Below are 11,411 nucleotides of genomic sequence, written 5' to 3'. Positions count from 1 at the left end.
TGGGAAGAGACAAGTCTTTAACTGTTGCACAAAGTTACTTCTAACTTGTTGAACTAAAAAATTGTGCTGTGCTTTGTATATTCCATATTTTATCTCTGGCCTACAGATCACTAAACCCAGGAGCACAGGTGATAGGAAAATAAACACATGCCATAGTAACTGATTTGGTTTGTTACTTGGTAGGAATTATTAACTTTAGATAGCTTTACCTTGTCTTACACATTGAGTCACACTTAAAACAACTGAAGTAGCATTAACAGTAGCATTTTGCTTCAAGTGTGCCAACACTCCTGATGGTGCTTATATCTGTACTTAAATACTCTTGACTTCCTTCTAAGGCAGGAGAGAGTGAGATCCAAAACGGTGCTGGTAGGGGGAGGATGACGAGTTTCAGAGGAGCTGGTGGTGGCTACATGCAAGCACAGCTCAGCTTAGACCTAAACTAGCCTTGATTCAAGTCAGTTCTCCTTATTCGTCTAGTGTCTAAAAGAGAGAACGCGGATTACTTTGTCATGCCCAAATCAAGGAAATAGCTTGCAAATGAATTTAGCACTAGGAACATCAAGGAAGATATAGAGGTAATACTTATTATGAATAAGCTTATAAAAGTGAAGTCCTTTCTCATAAGCTTTTGTGATTCTGCAGTAGGCAAGTCCTGAGAGGGAATAAGACTTCTGTATTTCCTTCAGTCAGTATTGGAAAAATCATCTTTTAATTCAGTAGTCTTTTAGTGTTTGAACAACTTATTATGTAGGAACATGTAGGAATACATAATTACACTTATTACATTTAATAAGCATCAAATAGTAGAGACATTAAACAGCAGCCACGACTCTCATTGCTCCAGTGAGTAATTCTGGTTTTTTTCCCCAGTAGTATTAAAACAGCTAAAATCAACCTGTATCGAAAAGCTTAGGCCCTACTATGAGGGAAAATTACAATTTCACTTTTTAAAATAACCTCTGAATAATTAAAACGTTGGAAATTTCTGTCTCTTTTACCTTGTTACCCGTATAAGTCTTAAGAGTAAACACCCAAGGACTTTTCTCCTTTCACTTAATTACTACGCCCGCTCAGCACAGTGCATTCATTCTCACAAATGACAACAAAAGTGTAAAGTATTGTGCGTAGTCTTTCCTTCTTGTAGTTAAGAAAAGCTGTGCATATTTCAACTTGGGGCAGGTTATCTTTCTTGCTACAAAAAGGCAATCAGCAAAACAGGAGAGGAAAAATTGCACATATAGTTCACCATGGTTCAAATAACAGCTCCTGATACTAATTTTCAATTGCTCTTAACAAACTTAAAAACCCAAATCCCACACAAACTACTTCTGCAGAGGGCATCTACCCTCCTCTACACTTCTGTCACACTTCCTTTGAAATCCTGGAGATGTACTAATAGGTAACAGGTCCAGAATCAAACAGTCTGTATTAACCAGTGCTTACAAGCCAACAAACCAAACATCAGAAGGTTTGCTCAAGTAGTGATGTCTCCATACAAAGTGCATGCAGCTCAACTAATCTTGCAGTTACAAAAGAGTTACTAATCCTGATTCACAGAATCAAGATAACATTTCTTTTACTTCTTCCTCGAAAGGATGGCCGTAACCTGTGACCAGCTGCATTCAGTGCACGGGTGCATCATTTAAACAGTAAACACATCAAATGTGCCATTGTACCGATCCAGTCTGCCACATCCCTTCCTCTGCTGCTAGAAAAGCAGAATACAAAAGCTCTACTGCAGCAGGTGTAACCATACATTGGGATATGAACAAGTTATGTATTCTGTCAATGCATAAGTACAGGTGTACAGTTGTTAGCACGCAGCCAACAAGGTCAGTGGTTATGTACTCCTTGTTAAAAAGCAGTAATAAACTAAGTATTACTTCTGGTTTGTTTTACTTTTTCTTTAAATGCATATCTAACAATTCTCTTCTTGCATCCTTCTGTATCTGACAGAAAATGCAATTAGTCTCTTGTACACTATCTCCAAGAGTAAGAGAGAGAGTACAACTACTCCACAGATTAAGCTAAATGCCCAGCGTGGTCCCAGGTGAGTGTATATTTGGCTCACAAAAACAGGCCCAAGTATTCGTGCTCCACTTCCAGAGGCAGTTAACCATCCCATGTAGACACCCTACAGCAGATCAAAAGCTTAGGTTAGTGATACAGGAATTATTTGGCTTGCCAGTAATTCCAACCATTATCCTAATCAGAAAATGTAAAAGTATTTAAATAATCACTTATCTTTCTTAACTCATTAAAATACTGATTACTTTGTTTCCAAGAGTAGTGCTCAGCCTCTCTAAGCACTAATTCAAAGACTCCACTCATACATACTCTACAGCTTTCCAATAAAATGCATTCTGACTCAAAGCATTTAGTCTCTTTCACCAAAATATAACATGAAAAAAAATGTAAAAAAATTATAAAATGTTTTGTTAAGCAGTAATATCAGCTTGCTAGGTGTTTTACCACTATAAAATATCAATAACTGGGGGCATTAGTAGCATTTATACAATTATAGTCATACAATAAACTTAGTAAGAGGAACATTATTCCATACTGATATTCCAAGTATATAATGAGTTGTTAAAAAAATGATTCTTCCAGAAAAGCCATGAAATTTTCACATTCTAAGATTTGCATAAATAGCATAAGCCTTGCTTTCTAATTCCTTTAGGGACTTGCCCTGGATTTTAAGGGATTAGAGTTCCCGCAAAGTTCTACCCTGGTTGAAATGCACTATTATTTGGCTGATGCCAAAAGGAATTTTAAGTAGACCCTTCATTCTAATGAAGAGGGTGTAAGTCTTGGAGAGCAAATGAAATAAAACTGTTTAGGGATCATGCTTACCTGAGGCTTTGGTCCTAGGATTTTTGAGTATAAAGTGTAGGACATGACATTACAAACAGGATAGCCCAATCCTATGAGCACATCAGAACTGAGGTACTGGGCCAGGTAGACCATCGGAGTATTGAGGCACCAGGACTGTGTGAGGGGGCAGCCCACGGGTTCTGCTGTGTGGTTGGATGGCAGCTGCATCTCTTGCAAACTCCAGAAAGGCATTAACATTTCGGTGGGAACTGTTCTGGGAATGGAGTTATTCTTTATTTCTGTAAAAATAAGTTATCCATATAGTTAAGAACAAAAATACAATAAAAGCTTAAAAAAAAAATTACGAAGATCGGTTAGTGTGACTTGAACTATACCTTGCCACTGGATATTTGGTAGTTTCTTCCCCCAAGGCAGTAAGATAAAGAATCCAACCAAGACAATCAGTAAGCCTCCATGGAGTATGGCACGCTCACCAGTCCTATCCAACAACAAAATTGCAATTAAATGTATAATTTAAATTAAAATTTATGTCGCTACTAATGACATAGTCCATTAGTTTGTAGAAATGATACCTGACCAAAACATCTGCAAGAAAAATTACAAAATCACAGTAACTTAAAACCTCTTTTTCTTAGGATTCAAGTGTAAAAGACAGTCAAGTAACGGGGTTATGTTAACAGAATAAAGAACAACCACAACATCATGGCTGTGCCAAAATTGGAAGTACTTCATTATCATAGTACACCCAGACACATTACCAAGTGAAAGATTTGAGTAACAGAGATTTGGCCTTGCCATAAAGCTTTTCATACTTACTAACATAATAAAAAAATTCCAAAAACTTACTTTTTTGATAGCATTTTAACCACCATGAAAACAATAACTGATTCAATGCCAATCACACTAAGGATTATTCCATTATAGAAAACAGCTTCTTTCCTTGTCCAGGAGTACATATCCATCGTCAATGGAGTAGCTATACTAAAATGACAGAACAAAAATACAGTAATTAAAAAAAGCTGCTTCTATACGGTTGTTTCCATACACATATTGTCCCAAATATCAAACACAGTGGTATAGAAACCTTTCCTCTTGATGGACATATCAGAAAACACAGGCTAATTATAAAATAATTCTGTCATGCATCATCTATTAAAATTAAATTCACTAGACAAAATTCACAACTGCATTATAGCAGCCATACTCTGAAGCATCATTAATCTATTTCCAATAGTTCACGAAAAGATGATGGAGTTAAAGCCAAGCCAGAGTAATAGAGATTGAAAAGAAACTAGACCCTGTGAGTATAAAAATAGTAAGCTTTTAATACTGTTTTTCAGTTTTAGGAGCCAACCAATTTCTAGGAATTCAGTTTTCTAAAAATAATGTAATTAAGACATTATTGACAATATGAGCCATATTGTAAAAGAAATTTTAGCCGTATCAGAGCTCAAAAAACTTGTAGAATAACTTATATCCTCAAAGTATTTTGTAAGTTAAAAAAATGAAGTACACCTCAGTTTGAGGTAATTTTGTTATTTTTTACTTATTTTCTTACACACAGAAAATTTGGGAGTGAATATCGTACCTCTTCAGGTAAACAAAGCCCAGTCATATAAAATAGTGTATTTAAGAATACAATTGCATTAACTATATGAAACAATTGTTTTAATTATTACTGAAGTAAGAGATTCACTGAAGCTTTTGGAGCTAATCAGAATCATACTAAGAAATTACACAAAATTAAAATAAAAAGTATAGAACAAGATACTCAACTGAAGACGTGGTTTTCTCTAAGGATTTTAGGTAGCCCAAGTTAAGCTATCTTTTTTAACACACCTAAGAAATTGAGGATATGGGTTTGTCTCCAATTAAAAGCTTTTACATTAATGTTTCCTATACAGACTACATATTTTTATGCTAGCCTTTAATTCATTACTTTGTATCAGTACATATCAAACTGATTATATATGGTTTTGAACTTATATTTATGAAGAGTTGGTTAAGAAAATGAGTGGAACAGAAAAGACTTTATATGCACCCCCAATCTAACTACCTTACATGTCTAAGTATTTTGAGAGAAAATATACAAACTTACGTTTCAAAGACAGCAAACACAAACAAGATGACAAAGAAGAGAACATTGAGTGCTACCACAGCAACATGGTCAACGTTTCCTTCTGTGTCCTGATCCAGGGCATCATTTTCTGCAACAGAACAAAAGAATTATCTAAACTGCAAGCTGAGCTTTTTTTGTACTGCCACAAATTACAAACAGTAATGATTCCTTTAGTTTCTTAAGTATTTAACATGCACTTTGGTGGGCAGCTAAGCAGTTATATTTTGACAATCTAAGTATAAAGTTTTTAAATCAAAATCAACTTGTTGAAACTTCAATTCTTCTCACAATTAGAGAAAATTATTTCCAAATTGGTTACCCCATCTGTTTTCCTAGTGACTGACAAGTCCTGAGTGAGAGCAAAATAAGCAAACTACTTTAAATATCTTATCAGTGGAAACCAAAACACTTGTTGCTCTTGCAAGGTCAAAGCTACACAGAAGAATTCTCAGTGAAAGTCTGGAAGGATCCATACAATTTTTTTTCTTCTTTGCTACCTGACAGCACCATGGATACAACATGGATGTGAAACAATTTCTGGACCAGTCAGAGAGATATGTAGCCTATTTTCCACTTCAAGTTTCCAATGCATCAGAATACTTCTAAATGCTTAATAATAAGAAAGTACTTCAAAATTATAATCACGCAAGAAGTTTTCAAGAAAACATGGGTACCTTCTCCTTCAGAATTAATACTTTTGCACTGCCGTCCCATGTCATCCACTCGATGCTCCCTAGAAATTTAGAATTGTTTTCATTAATACACATATTTATTTGATCTACTGTTGAGTCAAGTTTCTATTAAAATAACTGTAAATGGCATCATCTATATGATAATTATTCCCAGCTCCCTTAAACATCATTTATGAAGCTTACATTTGACTGCAGTGAACACCATCCTGTTCAAGAAAGAAAATATTCTAGTGAGAGATCATCACATATCCGTATGCATCTACAGTAGTGGGATAATTAATAAAAATCCCCCCTCAAGATTCTTAAAGGAAAGACAAAAACAGTGAGATTCCTACAGACAAGCCAACCTTATTTTGCTTTAGATAAAAAACATGGGCAGGAACCATCAACACTAAAACTGTATCAACGTTAAGCTACTCGTCCACAAGCTTCAAGTTTTTTAATCCATTTACATTCTAACTGTTAATATCACCACGACTGATTTATAAGCATAATGAAAATATAGATATTAAAGAATGTAGAAACACCGAAAAAATAAATAACAGCTTATAGTTTTAGCACTCCAGATTTCAGTTTATTTATTACTCTTCCTGCTGAGCAGCATATTCTTTGCTACAAATTACCCACAAAAACAAGGTAAATTTTTTTTTTTACTTGATTACCTGAATATGGCAAAGATGAGAATAATATTAATAACTCCTAAGAGAGCTCCAAATAAAACCGGTGCCGTATACATGTTCAGCTGAAGACGAATTAATTCCCATGTTACTCCTTCTTCTCCAATAAGTGTAAAACATGTCTGAAAAACTTGAAAACATGAATGTACTGTGAAAATCTTGAGACTCATTAATATTGGAACACATGTAGAATAAACATATAAAACTGGATAAGCAAAGTTGTTCTACGTGCCAAATAAAATTTAAATATTATACCTGTCAAACCTCTTACATTTTGAGAATCCTACTCTAAATAAACTGATGGATGCCAGTGGGGTCTCAACTAGCCAGAAAACTACTTGGTTACATACAGATACACTGTATAAATAACATCATAAAGAATAAAATAAAGAACTGAATTCTGAGTGTACCAAGGGTTAATTTTCTTGGCAGACAGCTGATTTACTTTTTTCCTCTTTCTCCTACATGAAAATCCTTGGTCCCGGGAATGGAGTATTCCTCGTGCTAAGGGCAAACTAGAGAGAAAAGAAGCATGGAGGGGGGGTAAAATTAAAATTTAAACTGGAGCAGTGCAATTGAACTAGAATGTTTCATTTAGATTGGCATACACAAGTATGGATGACTGTATTGATGACTATTTATTTAATTCTGATACCATTGACAAACTATGTCTTAATATCCCCACCATACAGCTGCTGAGGATTCCTACTTCCAATGCCCAATTTCATCCTAATAAGAATTAGAGAAGTGAGGGAAGAAGATATGCCTTACCTGGCCCTAATATGAATCCAACCGCTTGGCAGGCACTGGTGTTGGCCATGGCACTTGTTCTTTCTGTAAGAGAAGTGGCACCCGCAATATACGATCGAACTACAGCCACATTTCCTTAAAAAAAAAACAAAACAAACAAAACCAAGGAAGTATTCATGTAAATATTAAGTTATATTGTTAAAATCTTGAGTGACATTTATTTTAGGTTTTTTTTCCTTATTTTGCAAGAAAATAAAACCCAGAACTCTCCAGTATTTTTACTAGGTACTGAAATATGATGCTAACTATCTTACATGAGAGACAGAATGTAATAATTTTCAGAAAAGTAAAGTCTGCTGTGGTTACCTGCTCCAAATCCCACGAGAGCACGTGCAGTCAGCATGTAGTATTTGTTGTGTGAGTGAGGTACATGGACATAGGCATAGAGACAATTAGCAGCTACTGAAATAGCAGTTGAAATGACAAGAGGTTCTCTCCTGGGCCTGTAATTGGACCACAAGCCAAACAGGGGAGAGGCAACCATTTGGCCAATGCTGTATGAAGCTATAATCCAGCCCAAAAAACTCGCGTCTGCTGTCGGATCAATCTGCAGAAACACATTAATAAGTACTGTGGGTGAAGTATTACAGTGTTTTATATTATCAATAACACCCTTTTAGAATTAGTACTTGGAATACCCAAGACTCTGTACTGTAATACTTTGTCTGGAGCAATAAACCTTGGATAACTCTCTCCAGAAATGCACCAAACCAATGCTTTGCTTCCGAGACTGGAAAGGGCTCACTTACAGCAAACTCTAATAGTTTTTGTACAGCACTGCTGATGTTCTAGGCTACAGACATAACTTAAGCAGTACAGTAGACAGTTTACATGCCAGGAGCAAGGAATCACTTCAATCATCTCTGCACATGCCTGAATCTGTCCTGATTTACAGGGCTGATAATGAATTTTCTTCTGGAAGAATTCAGCACCAGCCTCACTTTTAATGATACCTCTACGACCCTGCTCAGGATATGTTCTTCCAGATTTGCATTTGAAACTGCCTTCTGCAATTCCAGGAGCAGTAAAATCCTAGCGCAGATTAAATTAAAGTTTTAGAGACTTTTATGCCACTTTTAACAACGCAACAAAGAGGTGAAAACATCCCATACAAACTAAAATCACTATCCAGGAGCAATGGCAATTCCCTGTTAGGAATATCAAGATCTATGTGCAACAATGTGACATTTACAGAGCAACTTCTACCTCTAGCTTCCTTTTTCTTTTTTTTTTTCCAAAATGCAGACAAGTCACATGTATTCTGTTTTAATAAAGAGATTTCTATTGATTCACTCTCCAACAAAACAGTGACATGATACTGAAAAACCAAACATTTCTGGATTCTAATGTACCTTTTATCAATTCAGGAAATCAACTGACCAGATTTTAAAAGAAATAATAAAAGCTGTCTAAGTGGATGGCAGAATAAAAGTCTCTTATAACCACACACTTCCCTTTACTTTTTCTTTTCCTAAATAAAAGCCTAAGTTTTGTTTCACCTACTTTCTGAGCACAATTTTTCTGTTCTTATCCATCAAGAAAAACATATTTACAAACCTTTTGGAGATATGGCCACACAGACATAATTACAATGGAGAAACCTGTAACACAATAAAAACATAACCCAAGTTATTTTATTTGCCATTTTTATCAGTAATTTGCTTTACTGAAACAGTTATTACAGGTTCATTCTTTTGCCTCTAAGTGTATTATAGTCTAAACCTGTGCATCAGTTTGTCATCTGAAAAAAACTATGCTTTTTTTAAGGAGTGATAATTCCTCCTAACAGGAGGAACTATTTTTAAAAGGTCATTTTATATATACACATTTTATACACACTGAACAAAAAAACTCTCAAAAGAAAGACAACAAGGTCCCCAAAGTAAAAAGAATTTCTTGATATACTGACATATCTGTATTCATTAGTAAAAGAAATTTTAATTGATCAAATTAAAAAAAAAAGTTACTCATATATTCTATGATTTTCAAGATAATTTCTAGGCCCACAGAAAATCACCACAAGTCAAAAATCAACAGAATTCTTGTTTCCAGGGGGATCTATTACGAATAAAATGGTAATTTGTTCTGCAGTGGAGATGCAAAGTCCTGTAGGAGAAAACACGTTTTGATACATATTTTGAAATAGATAACATACATTCCCATAAAGATCTTCCCTCTCAAGAACTCTGCATTATTTGTTTTTGATCTCTGTACGTTTCACTTTGAATGATAAAAGTGTGACCTTTGTTTTGTTCAGTTCTGAGCAATGACTTTACCTTGCCACTATCTTTTACCCCGAACTATAATAAGTCATAAACCACGGATTTATGTAATACGTCACTTAGTCTCAAAACAGTCATCTGTTAACTTATCTCACTAAATGTAACTTTCTGTTTGATTTGCTAGTCATATCTTCTCTTTTGAAGAATCACAAAATGCACCTTTTTGAGGTTATAAAAGAGCAGTAGCATTAAAGAAGGTACGTAGTTGAAAGCTAGAATACCCTGTAATTTTCAAACCAAAGTATATTCATTAAACAAATAACATTTAAATCCACATGTGTTTACTCACCTACACTGCTGAGAAACATTGTAAGGTACATAATCCAGATGGATCGCCACCTGCTCTTATAATGCTCTTGAGTTTCCACAACATCCCTGTTTTCAAACCAAAAGTCAAGAAAGAAAGAAAGAAATCATTATCAGATCCTCTTCTAGTTGGTCCCACAGGACATTGAAAACATTTTTCACAAACCTCTCAATACAATTGTGTGAATTGTTATGCAGGAGTTGGATTTCTGCTCAGCAAAGACTACAAAGAATTTTCTTCTGAAAAATACTAGACTTACAAATCAAAAAAATAACAGAAATGCTATCATATAATAAACGTTACACAAAGAGATCTTTATTTAGAGAGGTCTTCAATTCTGCAAACTCTTTGTACAGACACTTTGGAGCATCACAGATGTCATATAAAGGCATTAAGAAGTGTGAATTAAACTATAAAACCCCAGACATCTATTCACAATTGTGACCTTGAAAGAACCACAAAATTCAACAAATATTGATTTGACTAAAAGCTATGGCTGGTCTATTCTCACAATGAGAAAATAACAATACAGTGTAAAAGCTACACTGTGTAAAAGATAAGCTGAAGACTGTAGAGGCTGAAAAAAAATTCAAATACAAGTTACAAACTTAAAATAATCTCTGCCCAAAAGATGTAGACTTAGGTTATAGAGGTCTGAACGGTTTATAAACACAGTTTATATAGGTCATACATAGACTTAGGCATGTCTGCAATTTTAAAACTAATGTAACTGTGACTAATACTAATAACATATTACTGGTATCTTAGTATTATACTAATCACAGCATGATTTGTATATTTAATTCTTCAGAAATGTTTACAGCATTAAGTGCCTTGGTTCAATGATACTTTAACCACACAAACGAAGTTTCTAAATGTACTTTGCCATCTTATTGCCCATCACGGATAGGGAGAATTCTGCCAAACACCTGCATATGCTGTGTTTGGTTACTTTTGAGACCTTAGTTACATCAAGCTTAAAGTTTGAGAGCGTTTCAGCACAGACCTTAAAGCAAAGACCCGCTCAAGTTTTGCTGTCAGAAGGAAAAAACCCCCAAGTGACCAAATCCTGCCCGCACGTGAAGGCTGATATTAAATACCCAGACTTCTGCACCACTGTTTTGGTGGTTTTTAGGGACTTCTCAAGTGGGGTTGTGTTTTTCTACAAAGAGAAGGAACCAGCCCCCGCCGCGCTCCCGCTGCCGGGCCTGGGACGCTCTGAGACCGCGGATCCAGGCTCGGCAGCGCCTGAGGACGGCGGCTAGGTCGGTTTATCCTCCGGCTCCTCTTCTCCTCTCCTCAGTTCCTCCGTGTCCACCCTCCGGGCCGGGAAGCATCCTCGAGAACCGGGCTCCCCGTGCGAGGTGGGGAAGGGACTCGGCACCCACGGGCGGCACCTCGGGTGACTGGCAGGGGTGTCGCTCCAACGCCCGGCGCCGCCTCAGAGCAGAACGAGCCCCTTACCTGCTCTCTTCGTCCTCCTCTCCCTCCGCCGCCGCCTCTCCGGCCCCGAGCAGAGGTTCCTTCCCGTCCGCAGCCGCGGGTCCCGCAGACGCCATGGCCGCTCCCGGCCCTGCGGCCCCCGCGGGCCGCCAGGGGGCAAGCGGGGAAGAGAGCGCGCCCCGCGTTACCGCCACTGGGGGGCGCTGAGCGCGGGGCCCGACCGCGCCCAGCCGAGCGCGACAC

General features: G+C 36.8%; 1 protein-coding gene across 2 annotated transcripts; it reads right to left on the bottom strand.

Moving 5' to 3' along the window:
- Window positions 1-693: 693 nt before the first annotated feature.
- Window positions 694-11,351, bottom strand: MFSD8 (major facilitator superfamily domain containing 8). Of its 2 annotated transcripts, none has more exons than XM_051794470.1 (12): window positions 11,190-11,351; window positions 9,708-9,793; window positions 8,694-8,737; window positions 7,443-7,683; window positions 7,098-7,211; window positions 6,312-6,456; window positions 5,632-5,690; window positions 4,937-5,045; window positions 3,685-3,819; window positions 3,213-3,316; window positions 2,857-3,116; window positions 694-2,137 (listed from the first exon to the last, which is right to left on the bottom strand). In XM_051794470.1, exons 1-12 carry the CDS (start codon window positions 11,282-11,284, stop codon window positions 1,922-1,924), a joined length of 1,608 nt encoding a protein of 535 aa, XP_051650430.1. In that variant the 5' UTR covers window positions 11,285-11,351; the 3' UTR covers window positions 694-1,921. The 2 variants fall into 2 exon arrangements, with proteins under 2 accessions (XP_051650430.1, XP_051650432.1); XM_051794472.1 differs by having other exon boundaries at window positions 7,098-7,160.
- Between the last annotated feature and the right edge of the window lie 60 nt (window positions 11,352-11,411).

The sequence above is a fragment of the Manacus candei genome, unplaced genomic scaffold (assembly GCF_025592945.1).
Source record: "Manacus candei isolate 608988 ecotype Guabito, Panama unplaced genomic scaffold, ASM2559294v1 h1tg000039l, whole genome shotgun sequence".
Taxonomy (NCBI): domain Eukaryota; kingdom Metazoa; phylum Chordata; class Aves; order Passeriformes; family Pipridae; genus Manacus; species Manacus candei.
The sequence above is the reverse complement of the archived record's forward strand: the minus strand, read 5'-3'. Positions and strand labels throughout refer to the sequence as shown.

What these genes read in the sequence shown, in the direction of transcription:
- MFSD8 (XM_051794470.1), bottom strand. Translation starts at nt 11,284, where the DNA reads ATGGCGTCTGCGGGACCCGCGGCTGCGGACGGGAAGGAACCTCTGCTC. An exon ending in AATGTTTCTCAGCAGTGTAG is followed by an intron (nt 8,738 to 9,707) that starts GTGAGTAAACAC and finishes ATTGTGTTACAG; the next exon opens with GTTTCTCCATTGTAATTATG. An exon ending in GTTAAAATGCTATCAAAAAA is followed by an intron (nt 3,317 to 3,684) that starts GTAAGTTTTTGG and finishes GTTGTTGGATAG; the next exon opens with GACTGGTGAGCGTGCCATAC.